At 48.0% G+C, this 23,039-nt stretch overlaps 5 protein-coding genes across 5 annotated transcripts; 2 read left to right on the top strand and 3 right to left on the bottom strand.

Moving 5' to 3' along the window:
- Positions 1-9,122: 9,122 nt before the first annotated feature.
- BDP55DRAFT_520483 (uncharacterized protein) lies at positions 9,123-9,587 on the bottom strand (the record flags this gene model as incomplete). The annotated part of the gene is made up of 1 exon (XM_060567766.1): positions 9,123-9,587. A coding segment is annotated over one exon (465 nt), but the record flags the coding sequence as incomplete, so codon positions are not given.
- Positions 9,588-12,835: 3,248 nt separating this feature from the next.
- BDP55DRAFT_565963 (major facilitator superfamily transporter) lies at positions 12,836-14,604 on the bottom strand (the record flags this gene model as incomplete). The annotated part of the gene is made up of 3 exons (XM_060570471.1): positions 12,836-13,912; positions 13,982-14,392; positions 14,470-14,604. The coding sequence occupies 3 exons, from the start codon at positions 14,602-14,604 to the stop codon at positions 12,836-12,838; spliced, it is 1,623 nt and encodes a 540-aa protein (XP_060422781.1).
- A 1,514-nt stretch (positions 14,605-16,118) lies between these two features.
- Positions 16,119-17,271, top strand: BDP55DRAFT_622607 (uncharacterized protein). Its single transcript, XM_060571370.1, has one exon. The coding sequence runs from the start codon at positions 16,221-16,223 to the stop codon at positions 17,154-17,156; it is 936 nt and encodes a 311-aa protein (XP_060422780.1). The 5' UTR covers positions 16,119-16,220; the 3' UTR covers positions 17,157-17,271.
- Positions 17,272-17,503: 232 nt separating this feature from the next.
- On the top strand, positions 17,504-19,175 carry BDP55DRAFT_622606 (uncharacterized protein). Its single transcript, XM_060571369.1, has 2 exons — positions 17,504-17,748; positions 17,837-19,175. The coding sequence occupies exons 1-2, from the start codon at positions 17,653-17,655 to the stop codon at positions 19,112-19,114; spliced, it is 1,374 nt and encodes a 457-aa protein (XP_060422779.1). The 5' UTR covers positions 17,504-17,652; the 3' UTR covers positions 19,115-19,175.
- Positions 19,176-19,255: 80 nt separating this feature from the next.
- On the bottom strand, positions 19,256-20,169 carry BDP55DRAFT_622603 (RTA-like protein; the record flags this gene model as incomplete). Its single annotated transcript, XM_060571368.1, has 2 exons — positions 19,256-19,941; positions 20,028-20,169. The coding sequence occupies 2 exons, from the start codon at positions 20,167-20,169 to the stop codon at positions 19,256-19,258; spliced, it is 828 nt and encodes a 275-aa protein (XP_060422778.1).
- Positions 20,170-23,039: the final 2,870 nt, after the last annotated feature.

Genomic DNA, 23,039 nt, shown 5'->3' with positions numbered 1-23,039 from the left:
TATATGCCCATGACCGAAACACGGAAGAGAAGAGATTACGGTGTGGTTGTTCACGATGATATTGGCGGTGATGCTGCGCTGCTGTTTGCGAGCTGCTGCGAGATCCTGCGAGCGCCTGCAAGTCGATGCGAGACGCCATGGTGCATAGAAAGCGACGAACTGGTTCGCAAAGTGCGTCTATGGAGTCCGATAATGGATGGAGTGACTGTGGGCAATCAGAGAGTGTGCAGATGTCATCGGCCAACCAAGTTTATAAAAAGTCTCTATCGGTATTGCTTTTGCCCGAGGGGCCGAGACTCCAATCTGGGTTACCTACGGCAGCCTACAGAGCCAACCAGGTCAAAATAGACTTTTCTAATAGAGTAACGGCAGGTACATAATTAATAGTAGGGATATTATTTATCATAGCGAATTCAAAGATTATAATTAATTAAATTATCAAGCACGGGCCTTCTAATTACAATTACCTTAATATCTCAGCTTTTTATAACAGCTAATACTTAGATAATCAAGCTTATGTATTATATTAGCACTTACCTAGCGGGTAACTACCTACGGTCAGCACCTTCCTTCTAATCATCCATATCTAATTACCTATGGTCGGCACCCCTCTCCGGACTCATGTATCTCGGACCCGTCCGATTCCCTAGTCTCCTAGCCCTCGCGTCTTCGAAGTTCCTGACCAAACTCAAATTACCTTCCTCAGTCTCGCTCAACTGTATACTATTTCCATATCCGTCATTTCCCCCAGCAAATACAGTAAGAAATAATCCAATCCATTAATAGAATCGTAAGATAGAGCATCTAGAGCGAGTATCGTGATAACAGGCTAAGGGAAGTCTTTAATGCTTTGAGACAACTTCCCATCATTTTGTCAGCTTCAGCTCGCTCTTCAGGCAGTCGTTCCCACAGGTTGAGGGGGATGAATAACCGCGTTTCTTTCGTTGAGGCCCTCGATTAGTGGAAACACTTCACAAACAGAGTTGTCGGTGTCAGGCTCATATCCTGTTCGGCTAGTTCAAGACAGTTGTGACTGTAGCGGCAGCTCTCAGCCCCTGATGCGGAATCTGGCTCAGAGCTTTGATTGAGTACTTGTCGGCGGCTTTGAGATCATTGTTGAAGGGCTCTAGATAGGATTTTGGAAGGTGTTCAGTTATCTGGAAAGAGAACAAGAGTCTTTGGCTTTGACTAACAGCAGATGCCAGAAAACTTTGACCATGAAAGAGGAGCAATCTAATAAGTGGCTCGTCCGCCTATTGATCGATTCTCCAGGATCAGAATGTGGCAACTGAGAGCAGTAACAATATAGACATCCCATGGCTTCTCCCTCCAAATAAACCTCTCCTTTCACCACCATGACTCGAGAAAATAGAGGCCGGACTGCACGCTCTTAGAACTAATTTGCTAAGAAGTCGACACACTAAAGTATAATCTCAACGAATTTCAGGCGAATTCTTTTGAATGGTCATGTCGACTTTGCTTACAAAATGTAATAGTACTAGGATGGTCTGAATTGATCGTTTTAGCACCAAAACATACCGCGAGACTCAACCGATTGTTTCCTGTCAGCGGCATAGAGACGTGAGTCCATCATCACAAAAATATCGCCATAGATCGTACATATGTGAAGAAACTTATGTTTATGACTGTAGAGACGGTCGTTTTCTGCTTTTCCCAACGTCTAGCTTCAGTGATGTATCATTATACAGTTAAAACTGCCCATCCACCTGCAACTATGAGCAGTAGGCAATCACCCCCTTGACTTGCTCGCAGCCATTGCCAAGTTTCTTCCATGGGTTATCCTATATAAACTAGTTAGCAGTCGCATAACATAAACGAAGATACATCCGGTTCCTGACCGATCTGCAAGGCACAGCTGTTTCTAGTTTGACATCCTCAACGCACAACCCATAAGTCCCACCTGTGGGAAGTCTACAATTCCTTTTAACTGTTAGTTCAAGTTTGCATGTATGAGGATAAGAGTGCGCACCCAAAAGCCAAAAACTGTTTGGATAAAAGCAGCGACGGCTATAACTTGCGGTCTTATTGTAAAGTCGGGCTTGTGGGCAGGAAAAAATGACATGGATGTAGCCAGAAACGTTACGAACATGCGGAAACATCACAATTTAAGAAGAAATCTAAGACATGCCGTAAATCCAGATAATCTTTCCTCTGGACCTCACTTAAAATTTTAGATGATGTCGTGTGAGCTTTTTCGTAAAGCCCCGCCAGTAGGGGCTTAATACTCGTGACTTCCTTACTAGAGTCTTCAGCTATACGAGCAAAAGTAGGGTTTGTAAGGAAATGAGCAAAACCGGATACCTCGCTCGCTCGAATTGAATCTCTTATGTACAACACTGGGACAAGTAAATGTGCCCTGTACCGACCCTACACACATAATCCGTATGAACGAAGAATCTGTCCGTATCCTATCAACCTTCATATTAAGCGTCAAGGCTTTTATGCGTCTGAACTATATCTTAGTACTGACAATTTACCCGAGAAAGTGCCATATTGGTCCTGGTACAAGGTTTCGCCGAAATTTCTCAGAAGTCAACCTAGAACCCAGGTGACCGAACTCCTTGCCGATCTGGTAGCCGTTGAGAATACACAGTACATTGAGATAGGCACGTGCAAACTTCGGCGGGGCTAGGGTACATTCTTACAGGGCTTCTGCCTTGTCAGGGGCTTAGGTCACTCTTATGTCTGCACCATGGCGGAGAAATCTAATTCTGAAGCCATGGTCTTAAACCTTGGATGGCAGAATGTTGAATACGGAAAAGAGCTATAATAAGCGAAACCGAAATGCAGCGTTTAACATGGGACGATCAGATAGCCCTGTGCTCGTTGTGAAACCTAAAGCAATGTAAACATCATGGCAGCTCCAAAATGAGTGGTATCTATCGAATGCCCATTGTTTTTACGCTTTATATCTTAGACAAGCAACCAGACGGCTACTTGTGCGCTAATAGTCTACCGACTTCGTCTCGAAGCTGCACAGGCCGCAGGGACATCTTTTGGCAGGTATTGTCGCTAATGTGGACTGGAGACCGGTTCCCAGCCTCTGACCGGGAGTATCAAGAACTCTATGGGGAGCACAGCTTCCTGTGTACTAGACTGTGCCACTTCGATCTTCACAAAAAATCACCGACCGTCTCACATATGTAATTTTCAGCCGCGGCCTCCTTGGCTAGGCGCTGGGCTTGACATCCCGCGATCTCGCATAGGAGAGTAAAGTCTCTTATAGCATCGCCATCGAAGTTTTTCTCTTAGACCGCCTGCGTTTCTCAGAGGTTTCGTTGATAGCCGATGGCTGAAGCGGGCAACATCGAGATGTTGGGATCACTCGGCGGTTGCGTCCACGTGTCAACGTCACTGAGTTTCGGGGTACCCTTGATGTACTAATGATATGTGCATTTGCCGTTGAACCCCGCCTTCTATTCAGCCGGAAGGATATAACACAAGCCTGTTATATCAGGGGTTTTTCGGTGCAAAAGGATACTGGTCACTGCCCAGCATCTTGGTTGAAATGCCGCCAGACGGCAGAAGAGTTGAAAATTGGGGGGTGTGTGGTGTATTGAAGGGTCATCAACTGTCGTGTCATTTGAAACCCGTGACTTCAATGGCCCTGTTTCATCGTACACACTTTACAAGGAGTCAAAAACCCTGATCAAGTCCGTCAAGCGTGCTTTTCCTCATGCTGATCTTGTACGCCTAAAATTCCCATGGCGGAGAAATGGCCTCGACAAGGCCTTGGCCGCCTTGGATGCCGCGGAATAATTCCCATTCCAGCCTCTTTCCCTCTAAAACTACGCCGGAAGAATCAAGAGTGACTTCAACAAGGTCCGTAACTCGCAGCCTTGACACCAGTGAGGGAAGCTGTTCCGATACACACCTGCTTCCCTCACGTGCTTCAAAGTTCCGCCGGAAGTCGCGCTCGGCGCGGAAAGAACCACCAGCCTCCATTAAGTCTTCGGAAGTAGGAATCCTGGTCAAAGCACGACGAGAGAGCATGGAATTTTCGGGTATTCCAGTTTGCCTAATCCGACCTCCTTCCGCCAATAGATAATGGAATTATACGAATATATATTTCCTGATACTTCTTTTTTTTTTCTTTTCTGTGCCCCCGTCATATCTTGTCTCACGCTGGTACCCGGCGGATCTAATCTTGCTAGACTTATCCGGTTCCGAGTTCAAGATAACTGAGCTGTGATAGCAAGTCACAATGCGGAGAATAAGGTGGAGGTGTCTTCCTCCAGATGGTGTCTTTTCTCTTTGCATATCTCTGCATTCTTCTGTCCTTTTCCGTTTAGCTATTTCTCAGAGGAATACGAGCTACGGTCTCTTGAAATCGTGCAAAAACGGATGTCGCAGTTTTCACGGTCAGAATACGACCTGCGACTATACCTACGTTCCTACTTACTGGGCGTGGCACGTCTACTGTGGGTTCTAACCCGACTTTTATAAAGAGGGGTAAGTATTAGATCCGTTCTTATCTCCCTTGGAATAGAGATTGAAACCGGCGACTGGAGGAGGACGTACTATAATCCCCCTTATTGAACCGGTGAAGTTGAAGTCATCGGGCTTGTAAAATCCGGGGTTGATGCCGTGGTGTTGCCGTAAGAACTTTCCGAGGAGCCACCTTCCGACCCTCTCTTCGATCAGACGTCTCTCGTACTCACTGGTATTTCACCAGACGTCATTGAAATTGATCCGCTGACCAACACTATAGATTCCCATCGAATCGGCAAGTTTGAGTACCTACAATGTCGATAGATGGGTGTCAGCAGGGAAGAGAAGTTGACGATCGGGGGGCTTAGCTGCGCCATAGGAAACGAGAAGTCGTTTGGGACTCAATTAAATCGCTGGAAAGGAGAGGTTTGGACGTAGTTATCGAGCTTCCGGTCTATCATTCGCTTCAGGTCGCCGCGGATTGTCGAAGTAAGCTCCTAAGGATACATCGTGAGTTTCGTGACGTCTAGGCATGGCATACGCTACGAGGAATACTAACAAACTCACCTAGTCCAGTCACCTGCTCCCCCTTTTACACGATGTCCAGCTCTCCAGCTCAAGGGGTCCCAAAAACGTCGACGGACTCCACAGAAGCATTAGGACCTACAGAAATAATCGATATACCCTCACCGACATTCCCGACAGCTCGGGCACATGTCGAACACAGGCATGAAGCGGCACCATAAACCCGTGTAGCGACGTGAACAAATGTCTCCAAGGCGAGGTATTCCCGCCGCACAACAAGTTTAGAGTCCTCTTCAACTGCGACGAAGTCCTCCCAACGACGGCGGAAGAGAACGGGTACGGCTTACAACTCGAAAAATGAATCCGATGGGAACGACGAGGACATATATACCCGATTCGCAAAACAGTCTGCAGAGGAACCAACACGATAAGACGCTTCCATTCCACTACTCCTCCCCCCTTCTCCTCACTCACAAGTTTTGGGCGGTCTCTGACAATGGCGTGTGTCTCCTTCTTTGCAGAACTTCCGGACAGAATTCAGACCATCGTCAAGTACTTTCACAACGGCCACTCAACTAAATTCAAGCGCCGCTGACGCCGCCTGGGTAAACTGGGATCAAAGCAGATGGAATAGTAGGATGGCCCTACCGGAATACGAAGACTCGGGATTGGGTAATCACAGGTTATAGCGTACCTGGGAGAAAATTCTGGTGCAAGGATATCCTGGAAAGCAAAATCAGCCACACGTACGATTCAGAGCCAGTGACTCCAATTAGGATTCAAAATGCCAAATATTGGATATCTCAGTGATGATCATCTTCCATAACGACCCTGCTCCTATTATCCTATGATCTTATATAATCGATGTCATATCTACTTAGCTATGCACCCTTGTCGGTTCATCTCTTATCCCACAGCTTCTAACGACTCAAGTCGTAATGTCAAGGTGGCATCTAAGTCGTCAAGTGAGATCATGCCATATTTCCCGTCCCAACTATAGGCAGTTTTTCGAAAAGGCGCATTCTCTGAAAAGCGCTGTTGTATAACCCGGCCAATGTCCTGAGAATTGTCTACGAGACCGGCCGCAAAACACCCTTTGCAAAACATTGCGTTTGGCCGACTGCGCACTAGACACGTTTCCGCGCCAAATTAGAACAACTGCCATACTGTCCTCAGCAGTACTAGATTCGCGACTAGAATCGCAACGAACAGATTTCCGGCCGATTTGAGTCGGAGTACCTGACGCGTGTACTTTGTCGAGATGACGGATGGAGTAATTCCCAGCGAATCCGTTGTTACCCCTAGGACATCATCGATTTCCGCTCCGGGTCAGGCTCGGCGTAGCCATATGAGATCTTAGCATTGTAAAGTTGGCTGTAAAATACTGCAAGGCCGTCGCATCCACGAGTACAATCGACCCCGTGGTCTTATTGGATTGTCCTAGGTTTGTGAGTACTGTGGAATAGGTAAACTTGACAAGAGTATCCACCGGGATCCAGATGTTGGCGTATACTTTTCGCTGGTCTAGTAAGCTGATTGTGGTTTCCTCCACAGGCAAGCGGCAAACTATACTAAACCGGCCGGGACCTTCGTGAATAATAAAGCGATAGTCAGTTTTGGTAAATTCCAAACTGGTCAAATTGGTAAATGCCTTTTGGGGCGTGAAGTTCAAGGTGTCCTTGTGAATTCTTGACAGTTCGGTTTATCCGCTCTTCGCGAATGTCTTGCATCAGTCGAGTTAAATATGCCCAGTAATTCGACATCAAACGATTCGCCCCCTCACAGACTCGCTCGGGCTTGTTGGTCTGGTGTGAGGAACTCGGCTCCTAGGAAACCGTTGTTAACCCACGAGAACTCGGTAGACGTGGGGACGTGGTTGTATTTTTGACTGAGGTTGAAAAAGATGGTGCCCAAAACATCTGTGATTTGGCAAGTAACAGATGTTCGAACGATGGCGTTCCATTCAGTATAAGCAAACTAATGAGCTGATTGGTCCAATGCTTCGAGATCTACCCCAGTTGAGGCAACGTAATAATTCTGCAGGATATTGTTGTAATATGACAACGAAGGCAAGATGGTTGTAGAACCGTCCTCCTGTTGCCAGACAGCCACTAGTGCGTATGTAAGCACCGTTTGGTTGGTAAAGAATTATCCATTCATAGGTAGGTCGGCTGGCTGGCATACGGGTTTGATCTTGGAAGTCAAATAGGATGGTCAGTATTGTAACCACTGTTGTTGAGAGTCAGTGATGTTTGGATCGACAGATGTCTCTACACATGTCGTAGCCACACGAAGCAAGTTGATGAAGGTGAAAAGCACAGTAAATACAATGCCACTCAGAACAAGGGCAGATGTATACCATCTGAATAGAAATGGTCGAGTGATACCATAGCCAAAGAATGCGTGGTGATCATCTGACATATTTTTTGCCTCTTTAAACCATATAGACCATGTGTGGACGGAATGTAAACAAGATGTTAAATAGCAAAGAAAGGAAGAAATTATTAAAAAGTCCGGGTGATTTACTCCAAGGATCTATATAAACGTCAAGTGCAAAATAACCCGGCATATTCTAATTGTCCTTCCGTCAGCGAGATGCTAATGAGCTTCCATACTGTTGTGGGGCCTTCTCTGCATGAGCTTTTCAAAGATAACAAGTCCTACTTAATTGGTAATTCTTGGTCTCACCTGCCTTAGTCGTGATGCGTGATTCGATCCCACTGTGAGAGATCCCGGTCTATTCAAGTGGAGTGAATGAGAGACTCCTCACTGCAACAGACCGCGGAGCCCGAAGCCTGCAAAGCCCTTTTGTTCTGAAGTAATAGGAAAGGCAGTCATATTAGCCTAGAGGTCAGGAGCTTGTCTGACTGTAGTGGAAGGTGTGGGCGGGTTTCGATGTGGCCATCGTGACTCGGCACCTCAAGTGCCTACCTCGGTGCTCATGATGAGTCCCAGGACAGCCTAGGGGAAGAAATCGATGTTGGCAACCCGCTTGGAAAGGGTGCCGTGAAGGATGGGTCGCACGAAGGCGGCATGATTGAAAACAATGATGCTCATGGGTGGTTTCTCCGGGCACTGAAAAATGGTAGTCTTTGGTTTCGTGGGGGTGTTGTTCCTTCTAGTTACTTTACTTTGACTTCTCCGTTGGCAGACGTTGGTTGAAGGGCTCTCAGAACCCTCCTTCTAATTTGGTTTACTTCAGCCTCGACACCCTCGCGAATTTGTCTCGCCTTGCTATCCTCACTTGATTCGCGCTCGTTCTCTTCCAATTCCTCTCTACACTCCTCTAACCATTTCTCCTTAAGGTCCGCCATCTCATCACATACGTCTGGCATTTGTTTCTCGAGACTATCGCACCTAGCTTGAAGTCCGTCAACCACAATGTCGAGATTCTCGACAGTATCCACGTTCGCAGATTGAATATCCTCTAATTCACTACATTTCTTCTCGAGTTCATCACACCGCAATTCGAGCTCTTCGTTACGTTTCTGCGATTCCTTGAACATGTGTTGTAGATCGTGTATTTGTTGTTGTTGCCGCTCGAACGCACGCATCAGTGGACCATCCAGATCAGCTAACAGCGTTCGTTGCAATTTATCCGGGCGAGGAGCGTCTTTTGGAGACGTCGTTGCGGTGCAAACGGTGGTTCCTGAACGTTTTCTTTGGATGCGTTTTGTGTGGATATCTGCGTCTAACAAGGGCAAGACACCCTCTGAGGATTCCAGCACAGCATTCCGCCGTTCGGTCTCGCCATGCTCCTGCGGGTCGCAGTCGCGTCTGGACCATTCGGCGACGATGGATGCGGCGTCTGACCTGATCTTCGGCGACCGTCCCTCACTCAAGCATTCGTCGTACGGCGGGGGTAAACCCCGATCTTGTGGCACATCCTCAAAAGGGAGTGTGCTACCGCACGATGCAGGCGTGGCTGAAGCGGGGGAGCTGCGATGTTCCTTGGTTGACAGAGAGTCACGATAGCCATGAGGCCTGTGCACCTGGCCGCCAGCGCCATGATATAGCCTACGCACGTCTACCATGCACTCATACGCGTTCTTCTCGATTTCCGTCAAATGGAGAAAGTCAAAGTCTCGAATGGCCCTTTTATACTTGAGGAACGTTTTCCGCCGCAGGATGTCGTGTCGAAAGTACATGGAAAAGCGCGAAGCTGTTGCAAGGGACATGAGTGATGCCCCTATTTTCAAGACAGGTTCGCCGAGTATGTCTTCGGCATCGGAATCGACTGGTGTGATAAGGTCGATGTGACCGTCCCTGTGCAATTGAAATTGAAGACGGGTTACCGATTGCATGCCATTGAGCCGCCGGCGGACAGCTTCGAGATAAGGTGGGCTTGGGCTGTCGGTGTTGGCTTTGTCGTAAAGCATTTTGTCCAACGACTCTATGCAGTTCGCTCTGATCTGTAGCCAAGCCGTGGTTTTTGTCGGCATGCTGTAAGGGACTGGCAAAAGACGAAAAGAGACGAAGCCAACGGAAGTATATCGGACGCGCAGTTGAAAGCACTGCTCAATCACTTCAGGTGATTGTCCCTCATCTTCACGAACCGCAATGACTTCGGGGGCATCAAAGTCGAAATTGTCCGAGTCGGAGGGCGGCATGTCGAAGTCGTTTCCGGTCGGTCGTCTAGATTTAGATATGGAGGGCCGTAGCCGACTGCACGCAGGAGAAGGGCTTGTACTTACGGTTGTGCTTCCATCGTCCTCTTCTGCCCTTCACAGCGAGTTCTTCGCGCCGCCCAACTAGACGAGACGTATCCAGCAAGATCCCGAACCTGCTCAAAGTGCATGGGTAGCTACTGTGCGAACAGTAGAATGACCGGGGCGTCTAGTCACGAACTCAGGCGCAAAGCCGTGAATGCTATCGCATTGAATTGGTTCTGACGGGAACCCGGTCCTCCTCGCACAGTGAGTGGCGCCAGCAAGTGAACGGTCGGAACGATGAAGACAGGTTTTTAGGTAGGAACGTGCAGCAGAGATACTGGCTGGAGAAGGGGGGGATGATGTTGAAGGTAGATTTGGTGGCAGTTGGGGCGACAATGAAACGAGGGCCAGATGCGGAGAAAGCTGGAATTCACGAGACAGCCTAGGAGCGGGTGCACGGAGCAGTACACGGTAAATCGTTATTCCGCGAATGAGTTCACTGGTAGCTTCCATAAGAAGGTGTTCAATTGGCTGACTGTGTTGGGCTAATTAGCCACTTGTGGCTGGCTCTCTGTGGCGCTCCCCGCCACCTTAGTAAGCTCGACTAGCTTCCGGCAGTGTTCGTACTCCGTATCCGTACTTCGTGCGCCGTACACAAGATTCAATTATCCGTACACAGATTTTACTTCCGTAAATCCATCTCTCCGGGATAGGGTGGGGCTGAATGCGGGCGCCGCCGCGCCGGAGGTAAGAGTGGCGCTGGGACACCACGCTCGTCGTCTACATGTCAAGGATGTATCACTCATCGCTTCGCAACCATTCTAATCTGTCGACTCTGAGATGTTTGGACTCGGCATTAACAGCCAGCCAGCTACTTGCGTCTTTGGACGCTGCTATACGCTACACAGGAGTGCGGTACGCGGCCGTGTATCTGCCTGACTGCACCACTTAAGAATCGCACCACCCTGCCAAAACAGTTGTGGTCAAGCTCATCACGAACTCGCTCAGAAGGGCGTTTCTAGTTCATTAGTGAAGCATCTCGTTAAGACGCTCAATGGCGATCGCGGGACTTCTCGCAATCAGTAAGACGGAGTGAGCAGTGGGATGGCTGAGTGGGGAGTAGCCACAGGATTTCCGAAGGCCTGAATATAGAACGAGCGTACTACGAGTGTCACAATAAATGAACTGCTCCATTCTTCCAAGAAGACAGGCCGCCGTCGACCTGCTTGGAATACTGTTCGATTTCCTGCCAGAGCTGGAAACGAGTCAAAGAAAAGAGGTTCGATCCGCAATTCTGGCGCAGGGGGGGGGCCAGACACTTGCCAGAGGTAGGTTGTTGGGTCGCTTACTGCGGATGTAGCCAATCAACTAACATCGAACTCCGAGTGCATTTCCAGAACGCCAGCCAACACCGCGACCGACACCTTGAAAGAACAAACGTGCACTTAGTTATCGACACCTAAGGTGGGGGCACACCATGTTCTGTGTTCATCCATAACAATAAGCACATCTGTGAGGGCGGCGGCGATGAAACCTCAAACCCGTGCATATACTTGTCTACTACCTTAATCAACCCATGCTGCGATGTTCAGTGCCTCCGTAACAGATACACCCAGAAGTACCAAAACCTAGCACGCCCGTAGTCTTCTCGGTAGTGCGGTGATGAGGTGTTGTGGTAGGTACATGAATCAGGTAATAGACCGCAAAATGCTCCATCAGGAACGACCAACAACTACGACCACCATCTCTTCCAGGCGTTTAAGGCGTGCATCGGCCTCGTCATGCAACTTCTATAGCATGGCAAGTGAGTGAACGAGTGGCGATTGTACGTGCTTCGACAGTGCCAATTCTTGTTCCAGCCGAGATTGGTTAGTGTTACCGCCCATTTCCTCCTCCTGAATACTAATAGCTGCACGACACTCTTGGTCGGCCTTGGCCAGAGCGAGCTTTGTCTGGGGGGGCTACTCTTTTGTCTCAGCGAGCTGGCTGGGAGTATGTAAAAGACGGCGCGCGAGAGCGTTTCTACGCTTCGCGGCATTGAATGCTGTATTTTGTTCCTGGACATGGAGCATGATCTGTGGACCTTGCTGACCTAGACCTCCGCCCAAGGCCAGCAGACCGGCACTGCCGCGGGATGCTAAGTGCTGCTTCCTTCCTTAAGGTAGGCACTATTGTAGCAACGCCGACTGTCTGAAAATTCCTTTGTCCAGAAATTGCACGTGGTTGCTTCAGTAAACCAGAGGCACGAGTAGCTAAGATCGATACCCTTCTTGGTAGTGTCGTCTGGAAAACCCTTCTTCCTTTCATGATATAAGAAGTGGCTCAATCTACAGTTGTTTGGGGCGGCTGTGTCTGTCTAACTCTGTCCACGGTTATTGGTGGCCTCGCTCTTGCAGTTGGGGCGCCGCTTCTGCAAACGCCTCCCGCTGCCCGAATGCTGATCAAATGCGCTTGTGACTTGATTTTGATATTGGATCAAGCGTTCAGAGATGATGGGAAAAGTGTCCGTCGGGACAAAACCAAGCTTGTGACTTCAATGTATATGAAGGGCACGGTCAAAATTTTGAAGAATGAGGAGAAAATCGAGAGACCACGGAGGAAGGCTTTTCATGAGAAAGTAAACGAATTAATGCCTTTGGTGTCTTTATTGGCCATCAATCTTCTTGGACGTGGACAGTGTTGAGGGAAAGCACATGTCTGAGGATGATGCCGACATCAAAGGCTTGGTGGATTGATTCTAAGGCTAAAATGACGTTTCGCGACATGGAACGAAAAATATCTATACGTATTGAGAGAAAATTGGTTTCGTCACTCTACGCCGGATAGCCGCGTTGATGAAGAGCTAATCGTAGTGACAATTATCGGTGTATATGTAGCATACGTTCCATTTTATATCATATACCGGCTTCTTAACCCTCAACAGATGGTAGCACGACATAAGGCGATGGTGTCATGACGAGTGAGAGGTCCAATTAGGCCCATGTATCTCTCATTAGCAACTACATGCGGGGGATCCTGAGCCCAGACAGGCTATGGATGTTTGCTGTTGGAAATCACATATCAAACGCTGTCGACCAATCTTTATCCTGATCGAGCAGTATTTGTTGCGTAGGTAGCTACTCGGGGCGCGTCGCAATACAGCACTAACAAATGACCGGCACTTCACAGCGACTGACATGTATCTATCAATTCAAGTATACCAACGCTCAAACCTGCTCAGTTGCGCTACTCTCCACCGAAGGCACCTCTGAATTCCTCTTCCTCGCCCCATCCAATGAGAACCTAGACTCAAGCGTCTTATTCATACTATGCTTGCGGATCACCAGACTAGTCAGAAAGCCAAACGTCGCCGTCGCCGTCATTACCCAGAACACTCCCTGGAATCCTTTGGCATAAGCTGACAGCGCCCCGACTCGCTCCGGATCTGTAGAAGCCATAGTAGCCAATTTTCTTGCAAATGCCTCAGCGTTCTGAGCAACAGTCTCTGGCAAACCAAGATCTCTCAAGCGATTGGCCATGACGTTCTGGAATGTGGTGCCTCCGACAGCAACGCCGACGCTCATTCCCAGCGTGCGCATAAAGGCGTACATGCAGGCGGCACGACCGCAGTCCTCAACACGGCTGATGGCCTGTATTCCAACGTTGACGCTCGTGAGTACCATGCCGTTCCCGATGCCGAAGACAGCGAAGAAGGTAGCCCATAACGGGGTGCTCGTATTCTCATCCAGTAGCACAAGTAGGCCACAACCCACCGAAGTGATCGCCCAGCCAGACCAAATGCCCCATCGAAAGCGGCCGAGCCGAGATGTCAGGATAGAAACAACCATGGAGCCAGGGAGAAGAAAACAGGTAACGGGAAATAGGTTGAGCCCTGCCTCAACAGGCGTTGCAAAACGGACGGAACTGAAGTACAAAGGAACGTAATACAAGCCACAGAAGAGGAGGAATCCCTGGCAAAAAGCTCCCAGGTAGCTGGTCACTGCGGACCAGGAGTAAAAGAGAGACGGGCGTAAAAACGGCTCACTTGCACCGTACTTCTCCCAAAAGAGGGAAAGAGATACAGCCATTACACCGAAGAGGATAGGTGCGAGAGTCGCGGCAGAGGACCAGGCGAATTGGATGCCAGCCCAAGAAATGCCGATAAGAAAGCTGGTCATGCCGCCGATAAAGAGGATCCCGCCTACCATATCCACGCGGAGAAGTTTGGAGATGAGCGAAGACTTCTCTGTGGATAAGCGGACAAATAGTGGGACCATTATAAAGCCAAGAGCGCAGAAGGGGAGCTGTTGAGTATAGTAGGTCAGATTTTTGATGAATTCCGCGTTGATAGTCACCGTTGTTGCAGCACTCACATTGATGTAGAAGCACCACTTCCACGTTGCATATTGAACAAATAAACCTCCAATCAACGGCCCCAGCACGCTTCCCAGAGCCCAGGCGCCTAGCACGAATGCGAAGTACTTGGGTCTCAACCTCAAAGGAATGATATCCGCAAAGATAATCTGACCCATCGTAATGATGCCGCCGCCGCCGATACCCTGTATTGACCGTCCAGCCAGCAAGACGGTAAAGTCGTGGGCAAGGGGAGCGCAGAGCAGGGTACCAAGGGTGAAGAAGAATAAGGAGACGAGCAGCATCTCCTTCCGGCCAAAGATGTCGGAGAGAGCGCCGATGAAAGGTTGGAAAACGGCGCATGTAAGGAGATATGAAGTGCCAGCCCAGAATGAGTGGGTAGCAGAGCCACCCAGATCAAGGGCGAGGTTCTAGCAAACGTATCATGTTATTATGCCATCAAAGGAGACATTGGAACGGATGTGGGAGGAGAGTGATGGTGGCTTACAGGTAGCACCGGGACTAAGATAGTAGCATCCAGAGCGACCATAAGAGAGACGATAGATATGGTTATTACGATAGCATATTCTGCCTGACCTGGCGTCCATTCCAGTTCTGAGCTTTGAGACTCGGTAATATTCATAGGGGCCTCTGTAGAAGTAGATAGTGGAATGACGCGCACCGTTGGTGACTCGTTTGATTTGTACGTAGAATTCGGCATCATCATGGCAAGAAAAATGTCAGGGTGATGTGGGTAAAGGCGATCCAAAAGCTTGGGGCGGTCGGAGGAAGATGTTTGATTCTGTATATATAGTATTACATGTGCAAAGCACAAACCTGATAAGCTTAGGCTAACGGACTACTGTGATTCAAGAAATTAGCTGAACTAATTACATTTTACTTCCCAAGCAGCATGCGGCGAACGGGACTATTCACAACTCTGCCCCTCAAAAAGCACAAAACAGCCACAGGGCCGATTGACTAGCTGGATAGTCTTGGCTTGGGCCGGTAGGGTCCAGCCAGGCTGGACGAAGATCTTGGGATGTGTCCCGAGTTTTCGGAACGGTTTATGTACCCTAGTCCAGTCTACTCAGGCCGCGGACGGACTAGCCTTACTTCTTTTGCCGGTTATAATAGCAGGGCTGATATCTTATTCGAATACATCGCTTGATCTCCTACTGCATTCAGAATTCGATTCTTATCGCGAAAGAATCAGAGAACACTAGTAACCCGGATATCTGGCTCCGAGTATAGAAAGACTCTTCCACTATTCTACAAGCGGCTAAATGATCTTGCATGCGGGATAGCTAGTCGAAAAAACTTTCTGCGGATTTTGATCCAATCACAAATGTAAAGATAACTGCTTTTAGGTTTAAGCTCATTCATGCCATTGCGGTGGCGTTATGGCGTTTCTTAGCTCTCGATCGTACAGATAAGGTAGGTACGCTCGCGCACAGGGACATTTGGTATAAAGGCTGAACGAAAAAAAAGAAAAAAGGCACAGTCTCAAAACAATACTTCTAGAGCAATGCGCCCCAAAGGTGAGACATCCACCAACGCAGCTAGGCCCTAGAACTGAAAAGCACTAGCCAGCAACCACATTCCAGTCTCGCTTGTTATTAACAAATCTACGTACCAAATGCCTTGGTGATGACTCGCTAGTTGCCTAAAGCTGGCTGATGCCAATGGCAGTCGTTCATCACCCCATTTGATCCGAAGGCATATGATTGTTCAGCTCCCACAACATCCCTTCATTGGCCAGTGTCCGAGAGACTGTAGCTTTGCTACTTAGTGCAACGGTTGACGCCGATCCGAAGTTTTCAGTTGAGGTCCACAAAGAGATACGTATTGACCGCAAGCCGGGTACGAAACTAGACTCAGCCATTTGGCGAATTCCACAGCTGCCGGTACTCTACAGCCCATTTAGGCGGGCCCGAGTCCATGTTATCGGTATTGTTGTACTCAGTGGTAGTCCTCGGGGCTAGGCAGTGCTGATACTGACTGTCACTGGCACATATCGAAGACTACTATGGACCTTGATCGGTGGTTCTGCATCTTCTCACAGTCATTTGTTTCCCCAAAACAGTGGCTGTGGCCGTCACATGAATTTGATTTAAAGACCAAGCAAAAGCCCTCCAAAATCTGGTTCTATCTTGGCATAAATAGATAGGATAGCTTCCAAACTAAAACCCTCTGATAAACTCCTTCCATCCATCTCCATCTTTACCTGTACTCGCAGACGTTAACTATTCTTTTCAAATGTATTCCATCCAAGCGGATAGAGCACCAACCCGCTGGGCACTGCTTGGGTTCAGAGTCCTGGCACCATCGATATACGTTCAGGAAGCCTCTCAGCACTCGACATCAGCCTTCTCATTTTGTTCCGATCCCACGTCCTCGTCGACGGAAAGCACCGATGCGCCAGGTCCCTCCATAATACTCCTCACTTCCTGGACGGGGGCAGACCCGAGAAACGTTGCCAAGTACACCAGGCGATACAATGAATTATATCCGGATACCCCGATCATGGTCATCACAACGGTGATCAAAGATCTCGTCTTCCGCTCAACTAAAGAAAAGGTCACGATGCTTGAGTCGGCCGTCGAGTTTCTCCGGAATCACATCAGCTCACAATGTAAGCGACCTTCAATCCTCCTTCATGCCTTTTCAGAGGGAGGATCGAATAAGGCCGTGTGCCTTGCTCGAGCATATCTTTCTGCCACGGGCTGCCAGTTACCTGTGGGGGCTTTCATATTCGACAGTACGCCAGGGAAGCCACGTTTTTCATCGAATGTCGCAGCCTTCAAGCGGTCGCTGCCCTCCAACAAGTTCGTCCGCGCTATAGGGCTTCCCTTCGGTGCTATCGTATTGGGCATGGTCTACGGAGTCTACTCGGTGTTCGTGGGACGTGAGAACAATGTCATCTCCAAAACGAGGATTGCATTGAATGATGAAGTGCTCTGGGACGTCACGAGTGCTCCGCGGACGTACGTCTTCTCAGAAGCGGACGACCTCATTGCGTGGGAAGATGTTGAGGATCATGCCTGGGAGAGCGCTGAGCTGTTGGGACTTGACAGCATGGTGGTCAAGTTTAGAGAGAGTGGGCATTGCAGCCAAGCTCGTGAGAATAAGGAGGAGTACTGGACTGCTGTGATGGAGACCTGGGAGGCGCGGGATGCTCAGGATGTAATCTGAATTGATTTCTGTTCTCGTTGATTGATTCAAAAATGCTGAATAGAGTCATGATTATGAAATCACGACTTCTTTTTTGATCTTCCTTGAAAGTACTCTCGAAGATTTGCTGCCTGAGTCATGTCTTACATGACTTTGTTTACGTACACTCCAAAACAGCCATTCCACAGCAATTGGGAGAGACTTAGCATCACAGTGGATTATCCCACTGCATTATGGTGAGAGGCGTCAGAAACTCCCCGGATACGGATACACGTATCCGGCTAGGGGTGTGAGCTGACACCCCACAGCCCCCCCCCCCCTTTTAACCGGAAGAGTTCCCACTTACCTCTGCAAGACATCCCTCTGGGCTTTACTTTTGTAGGGATTTAAATAGCGCTGTACTCCTTAACTAGTAAGCGAGTTTTTGCGTTCTCTTTCATTGTTGTTATTAACCAAACGGTAGAGCCACTTGGCCTCCGTGCTGTATACACTTCGGTGCCTTTTTTGTTTGGGAGAAATGAAGCCCGCTCACGCGGCAGTCAAGGTACACGGGATACGACACCATACCAAATCGAGGAACGGATGCATTGACTGCAAGTTTAGACGCGTAAAGGCGCGTACTCTCTGTCTAGCTTGGCACCTTCTTGCGTAGATTAGTAGCATATGATCCTTCCTTGCTGACTAGAAGACGCTGTCTGTAGTGCGATGAACAGAAGCCTGCCTGCTCGGCGTGTGCGAGGCGGCAGACGCAATGCCGTTACACGCCTCGCTTTTACTGCAACCCGCAGAGCAATGTGTTGCCCTCGAACAGCCTGTTGACGGAGGCAAACGGGCAGATAGACCCTACCGAGCAACATTCCCGAGTTACAGAGGTGGAGCCGCTGTTATGCGATCTTCTTCCACGATACACAAGCCGAGAGATGGACCATTTGCGCCTCCTCCACCACTACTCCAACTTTACCGTCGAATCATTCGCCACAACGTTCCAGCTCGAGGGTCGCGCCTTCCAGTCTCTGCGGCTGGACATTCCCCGACTCGCTTTCCAGAATCACTTCCTTATGGATGCCATCCTCTCGGTCGCTCTGCTGCACCTATCGAGCACCGACGAGTCTGCGAAAGACGGCTTGCCGCGATTGGCCCTGTATCGGGATCAGGCCTTTCGTCGGTTGCGTGTCCAACTCACGCGCAACTCGCACGTTATGATTGGAGAGAGGCCAGATGAGAAGTTTCGGGCCGTGGTCGTGACGTCAATCTTACTGGCCGTCACCGCCCTCGCCGCGGATCGGTTCTTTGGGCACGAGGGGATCTGGCTGACCAATTATCTGGCCTTGAGCATAGGTCCACGAACGATTCTACCCTGGAGAGGGACGGCGCTGGGTGCCTTCTCCAGCGCAAGGCAAGGGAGAGGAAATGAGAGGATGAGTAACAAGGACTCTGACTTCTATCACCCCTGTCCTGTGTCTGTCGTGCCTGATCTAGAGCTAGTGCACTTAGGAGTTGGCGAGAATGACGAGGACTGGGATTGCATCGACGACCTACGGCGCGCGATCAAGGGCATGGGGAGACTATTCGGCGCGCTCTTCTGCCCAAAATGCGATGCCTCGTCCTGCGTCTCTAACGTCGTGGATTTGCCCTGCATCGTGTCTAAAGTCCGAACATGGCCCTTTGCTTTTGTAACGTCTGGCTTCGTCGACATGGCCCGCAGAGGGCGACCGCGGGCTCTCGTCGTAATGGCCTACTATCTCGCCTTCTTCCCTTGGCTACCGCAGACATGGTTGTACCAAGATATCGCGCCGATAGATATGGACAAGCTCGCCGATGCCGTCGGACCTTCGTGGCAGAGGTGTCTGGCGGCCCCCAAAGTGGCTGTTTTGGTGAAAGACTTGGATCTGCTGGCGCCATTTCTGTCTGGGCTCGCATATTGTCAGGGCACAGGCAGTGCAAATTCTTTGGAAGGGTTTTTTGATAGTCTAGATTGAGGTTTAAAGTCTATCAAAATACACCGTACATCTGCTTTCACGGTGTCTTGCACATACAACCGTAGTGACGCAGAGTTTTACACATTAGCCACCAAAGCAGACAAAAGACCTGTGCCGCCCTTCTTTCCTCAAGGGGCAAGCTCAGTAGGTGCGTTCCATGCTTTGCAACTCGACAAGCTGTTTCTTTCTTGCAACGTACTGGGCCGGGTGGAAGACGGCTGTAATGGCCACGACACCGAGCATGAGCAGGGCGTCAAATATGTAGAGAAACACCTCGGTGCCGAGCAACACGCCATCATTGCCCTCGACGTACTCGGCAAGTCGGAACAGTGAGCGGACAAATATCATACCGCTGGCGATATAGAGCACACTCATGACGCCTCTCCAGCCGCTGAATCGTCGCCCCCATCCGGTGTGTGCCTCCTCCTCCATCACGGCCGCTGGCACCTGCTTGGACATCCTCGAGTGGAACACGGCCGTGACGGCAACGAACAAGCCAAAGAATATCAGTTGAACCGCCAGACCGAGCAGAATGACCGTCTTCCCAGTGTTCATGGTGCTGGTGCTGGCCAACATGCCGGCACCCATGATTTGCACAATGAAGAAGAGGATATCGCCGATAACGAAGATCTTTGTGAGCCGTGAGGGCTTTATAGGAGAGAGAGATGCGGACTGGAGATGGAGAATGAGACGTCCAAGAACCATATAGATGGAGGCGGCAAAGAGGGCGGGTGCTACGAGGAGGCAGAGTGTCTGGATCATGAAGAAGCCAGTCTCATCTGGGGCGTTAGAGGAGAGAAAGCGGGCCATGTAGCCAGCCAGCTCCACTGCGCCGGGTTCCGTGTTAGTTGTGGTTTCTTTTTATATGCTTCTACTCGAGATAGAGGAGAATAAGTAGTGACAAGAAGCTTACAGATGCATCCGATCAGCATTGGTGTAAAATACCACGCTCGCTTGCGGACGATGATGTAGAGGTGCCAAGCACCTCCGATGACGAAGGCAATAAAAAATATGATGGCAGCTGCCCCGGATGGGAAGTATTTGTAGAGGTTCATTTCAGTTACAGGAGCTGACCTTTTTGACTTGGTTGTAGAGTGTTGAAAAGACCTTAGCTATGTCGAGATCAAGCCTCAATTCGTGTCGATCACCTGGAAAAGAATTCGTGCACCCGTTGGTCTGATATTAAGGACATTTATTTAACATAGATATTATCTTAGGTATTTATGTGTTTTCGCAGTCAATCAATTCTCAAAGGATCAACATTCGTTCTTCGTATCCCGCATCCTGCACTTCGCACTTCGCACCTCACATCTCGCATCTCGCATCTGGCTATCTCCGCAGAGGTGTGGCCATATCCAGATACTCGCAGCGACACGCAATCTATTGGCCCGCATCCCTGCATGCCTTACCGGTGGGTTCGAGAAAAAACGTCAAGGCCCGGGGTTCGATGATCCTTTAGTACCTCTCCATTTTGAGCTAAACGTAATGTGCCTGCGTTTCTGCGTGCCTCCATTGCCTAACGTTATCGTAGGTCTCTTAGACATGTTTAACATTGTAGTTTCGTTTTTTCTGGCCTCGTACATGAGGAGTGGTTAGTCGTGATATGAAGACGACCAAGGCCTCATAGCTGATAGCTCCTTGAGCTTGCCCCTGACAGTAGCGAATTTAAGAGTTGCCACCGATTGTATTCATTCTGGGAGCTGCACAAACTCGATGACCACCCTAAGAGTCAGTGAGTGCACACTGACATGAGCCTTTTATAGTTCTCTATCGTGCTCTCAAATTTATCGAATGAAGACCAGTTCTTCTGCTGAGGGTGCCTTCTTTGCAAACGGTGGTTCGTGGAAGATGTCAGGCTTGCTGACACATGAGCCAAAAGTAAAAGTTGCTGAACAGTACCAAATGCTCCTAATGCCATTGGTAGTGACGGGGTCCCTTTTGGTTAAACCCAGAAACAGCTTCATCCAGAGTGCTATGAAGGTCCTCCACCATCTCAAGTCAGGTAGATGAAAGAATCTATGGGGTACACATTGACAAAAAGACTCTATATCGGGGAGTACAACATGAAACAGTCAAACACTATATATGTTTTTGCTTATTATAAGAATAATTGTTATCTCTTGATAGTGCACCCAAATTGTTGCTGCTTGGGTTCCAGGGGTCCAAGTGTAGAAAACTCGCCTGCTGTCGGATTGGAAGTCCAATTCGACCTCGAGGCAAGGGGCCCGCGCAGGGGCCACTTATAGACCATACTTACGAGATCTACGGTCTACCTAACCTCCGGTTAGAACCTCCTTTTTATACCTTATGTAGAAGTTAAATATATATAGATTTTGACCTCTTCGTTATTTACGGTTCGAACTATCCTTGTGATAGGAATATTAATACTGATTAGTGGTTAAATCCTATTATTGTAGATTAGTAAGGTATTTTGTAAGTAGAAGAGACGACTTTTTTGAACGGAACGTGATAGGAGAATCGTGCTATTTACCTGATGGAAAGTAGGTAATAAGATACGAATCTTTATAACGGAATAAAGTAGAGGAATCGTAGCCTTTAATTGCTTATAAAAGGTCGATATTTATTACGTTAAAAATAAACTATAATTAAAGGAATTGCGAAAAGGTGATTAAGCTATCTATGTTGCTTTTATGCGATTTGTCCTATTTAATAATTTACGGGCGGCCTATATATTAATAAAGGAAAATAAGCGAAATTATTAGATTTGCTAGATTGGCAAATCTATTATAGATCTCGACTGTATAACGAAATAGGCCTAATTGGAGGATATAAAAAGGTACCTTAGGACTATAGAAATAAACTTTTAAAGTAATAGGGTGTTTAGGTAGGAACTAGACCTTGCTGGTAGTTTTAGGTGTATTTTTTGGTTGAATCCGAGGAGGTTACCGGGATCGATAGCGATATTGTTATTATTAAGACCGATTTTAAGATTTTAAAGTTAAGCTTCCTCTTTTTACCTATATTTATTATCTTTTGGCTGTTTTGAAGGAATAAGAGCTAGGCGGAGTTAAGATGAAGAAGGAAAGGATTTAGAAGTATTATAATATTTACCCTGTAAAGGGGTGTGAGGTACTTAATTCTTTAGATTATATATTTTTACCGAGTTATAAAAGTAAAGAAAGAGCTTGTTATTTTAGTTAGTATAGGAGAAAGTTAAGAAGACGTCTAAGGAGAGAATATAAAGAGAGGGCTACTAAAAGACCTTTTTTATATAATAAGATACGCTATAAGAAAAAAAAACCGTTAATAAGAAATATAGCGGCTAATTTAGAAGATTAAGAATAGATGGTGACGAGGCTTGCCGTAAAGAGGTTGGAGGCTATAGGAAGCTCCTAGACTCTAATAAATATAGCGAGCGACGATAATATGCTATTATTACGATTAATAAGCGGATCTAATATATCCTTATTAAGATTAAATATACCGGCCCTTATAAATAAAAGTATAAGCTAAGGGACGATAAGGGGCGAGTTAGTATATAGAACGTATAGAAAGACTTTTATCCTAAAAGATTAGGTTGAGATTAATCTAGAGTATTGGGGGAAATAGTTATATCGAGACTTAGACTACCCTAATAGCGAGTAAATTAATGCGGCGTTAATCTTTATTATAGAGATATATGCCCGTAAGGGGCTCGAAGGGTAACCTTTATTCTATAGAGTTATAGACGACCTAGGTGACTAGAAAGATAAATAGTTCGCTAGTATTAATCCCGGTATTATTAAGGAGGTGAATAGATTCCTTTATTATTAAGGCATTCTGCTAGCCTAAGGGGTAAAGTAAAAGGCTTATAAGATATTCGTAGCGATAGTAGCTATAGAGGACTTTATGCTATAGGACTAGAATTAGATCGATAGAGTAGTATTAAAGTATAAAGAATTTAATAAACGAGTAAATTAACCGG

This window comes from Colletotrichum godetiae, assembly GCF_030913485.1.
Source record: "Colletotrichum godetiae strain CBS 193.32 chromosome Unknown BDP55scaffold_80, whole genome shotgun sequence".
Lineage (NCBI taxonomy): Eukaryota > Fungi > Ascomycota > Sordariomycetes > Glomerellales > Glomerellaceae > Colletotrichum > Colletotrichum godetiae.
This window is presented reverse-complemented; position numbering and strand designations above follow the sequence as displayed.

Bases quoted from the DNA above. Each gene is read 5' to 3' on its own strand.
- BDP55DRAFT_622607 (XM_060571370.1), top strand. From the start codon at position 16,221: ATGTATTCCATCCAAGCGGATAGAGCACCAACCCGCTGGGCACTGCTT.
- BDP55DRAFT_622606 (XM_060571369.1), top strand. From the start codon at position 17,653: ATGAAGCCCGCTCACGCGGCAGTCAAGGTACACGGGATACGACACCAT. The intron at 17,749-17,836 runs GCGCGTACTCTC...CGCTGTCTGTAG, and splicing joins GCAAGTTTAGACGCGTAAAG to TGCGATGAACAGAAGCCTGC.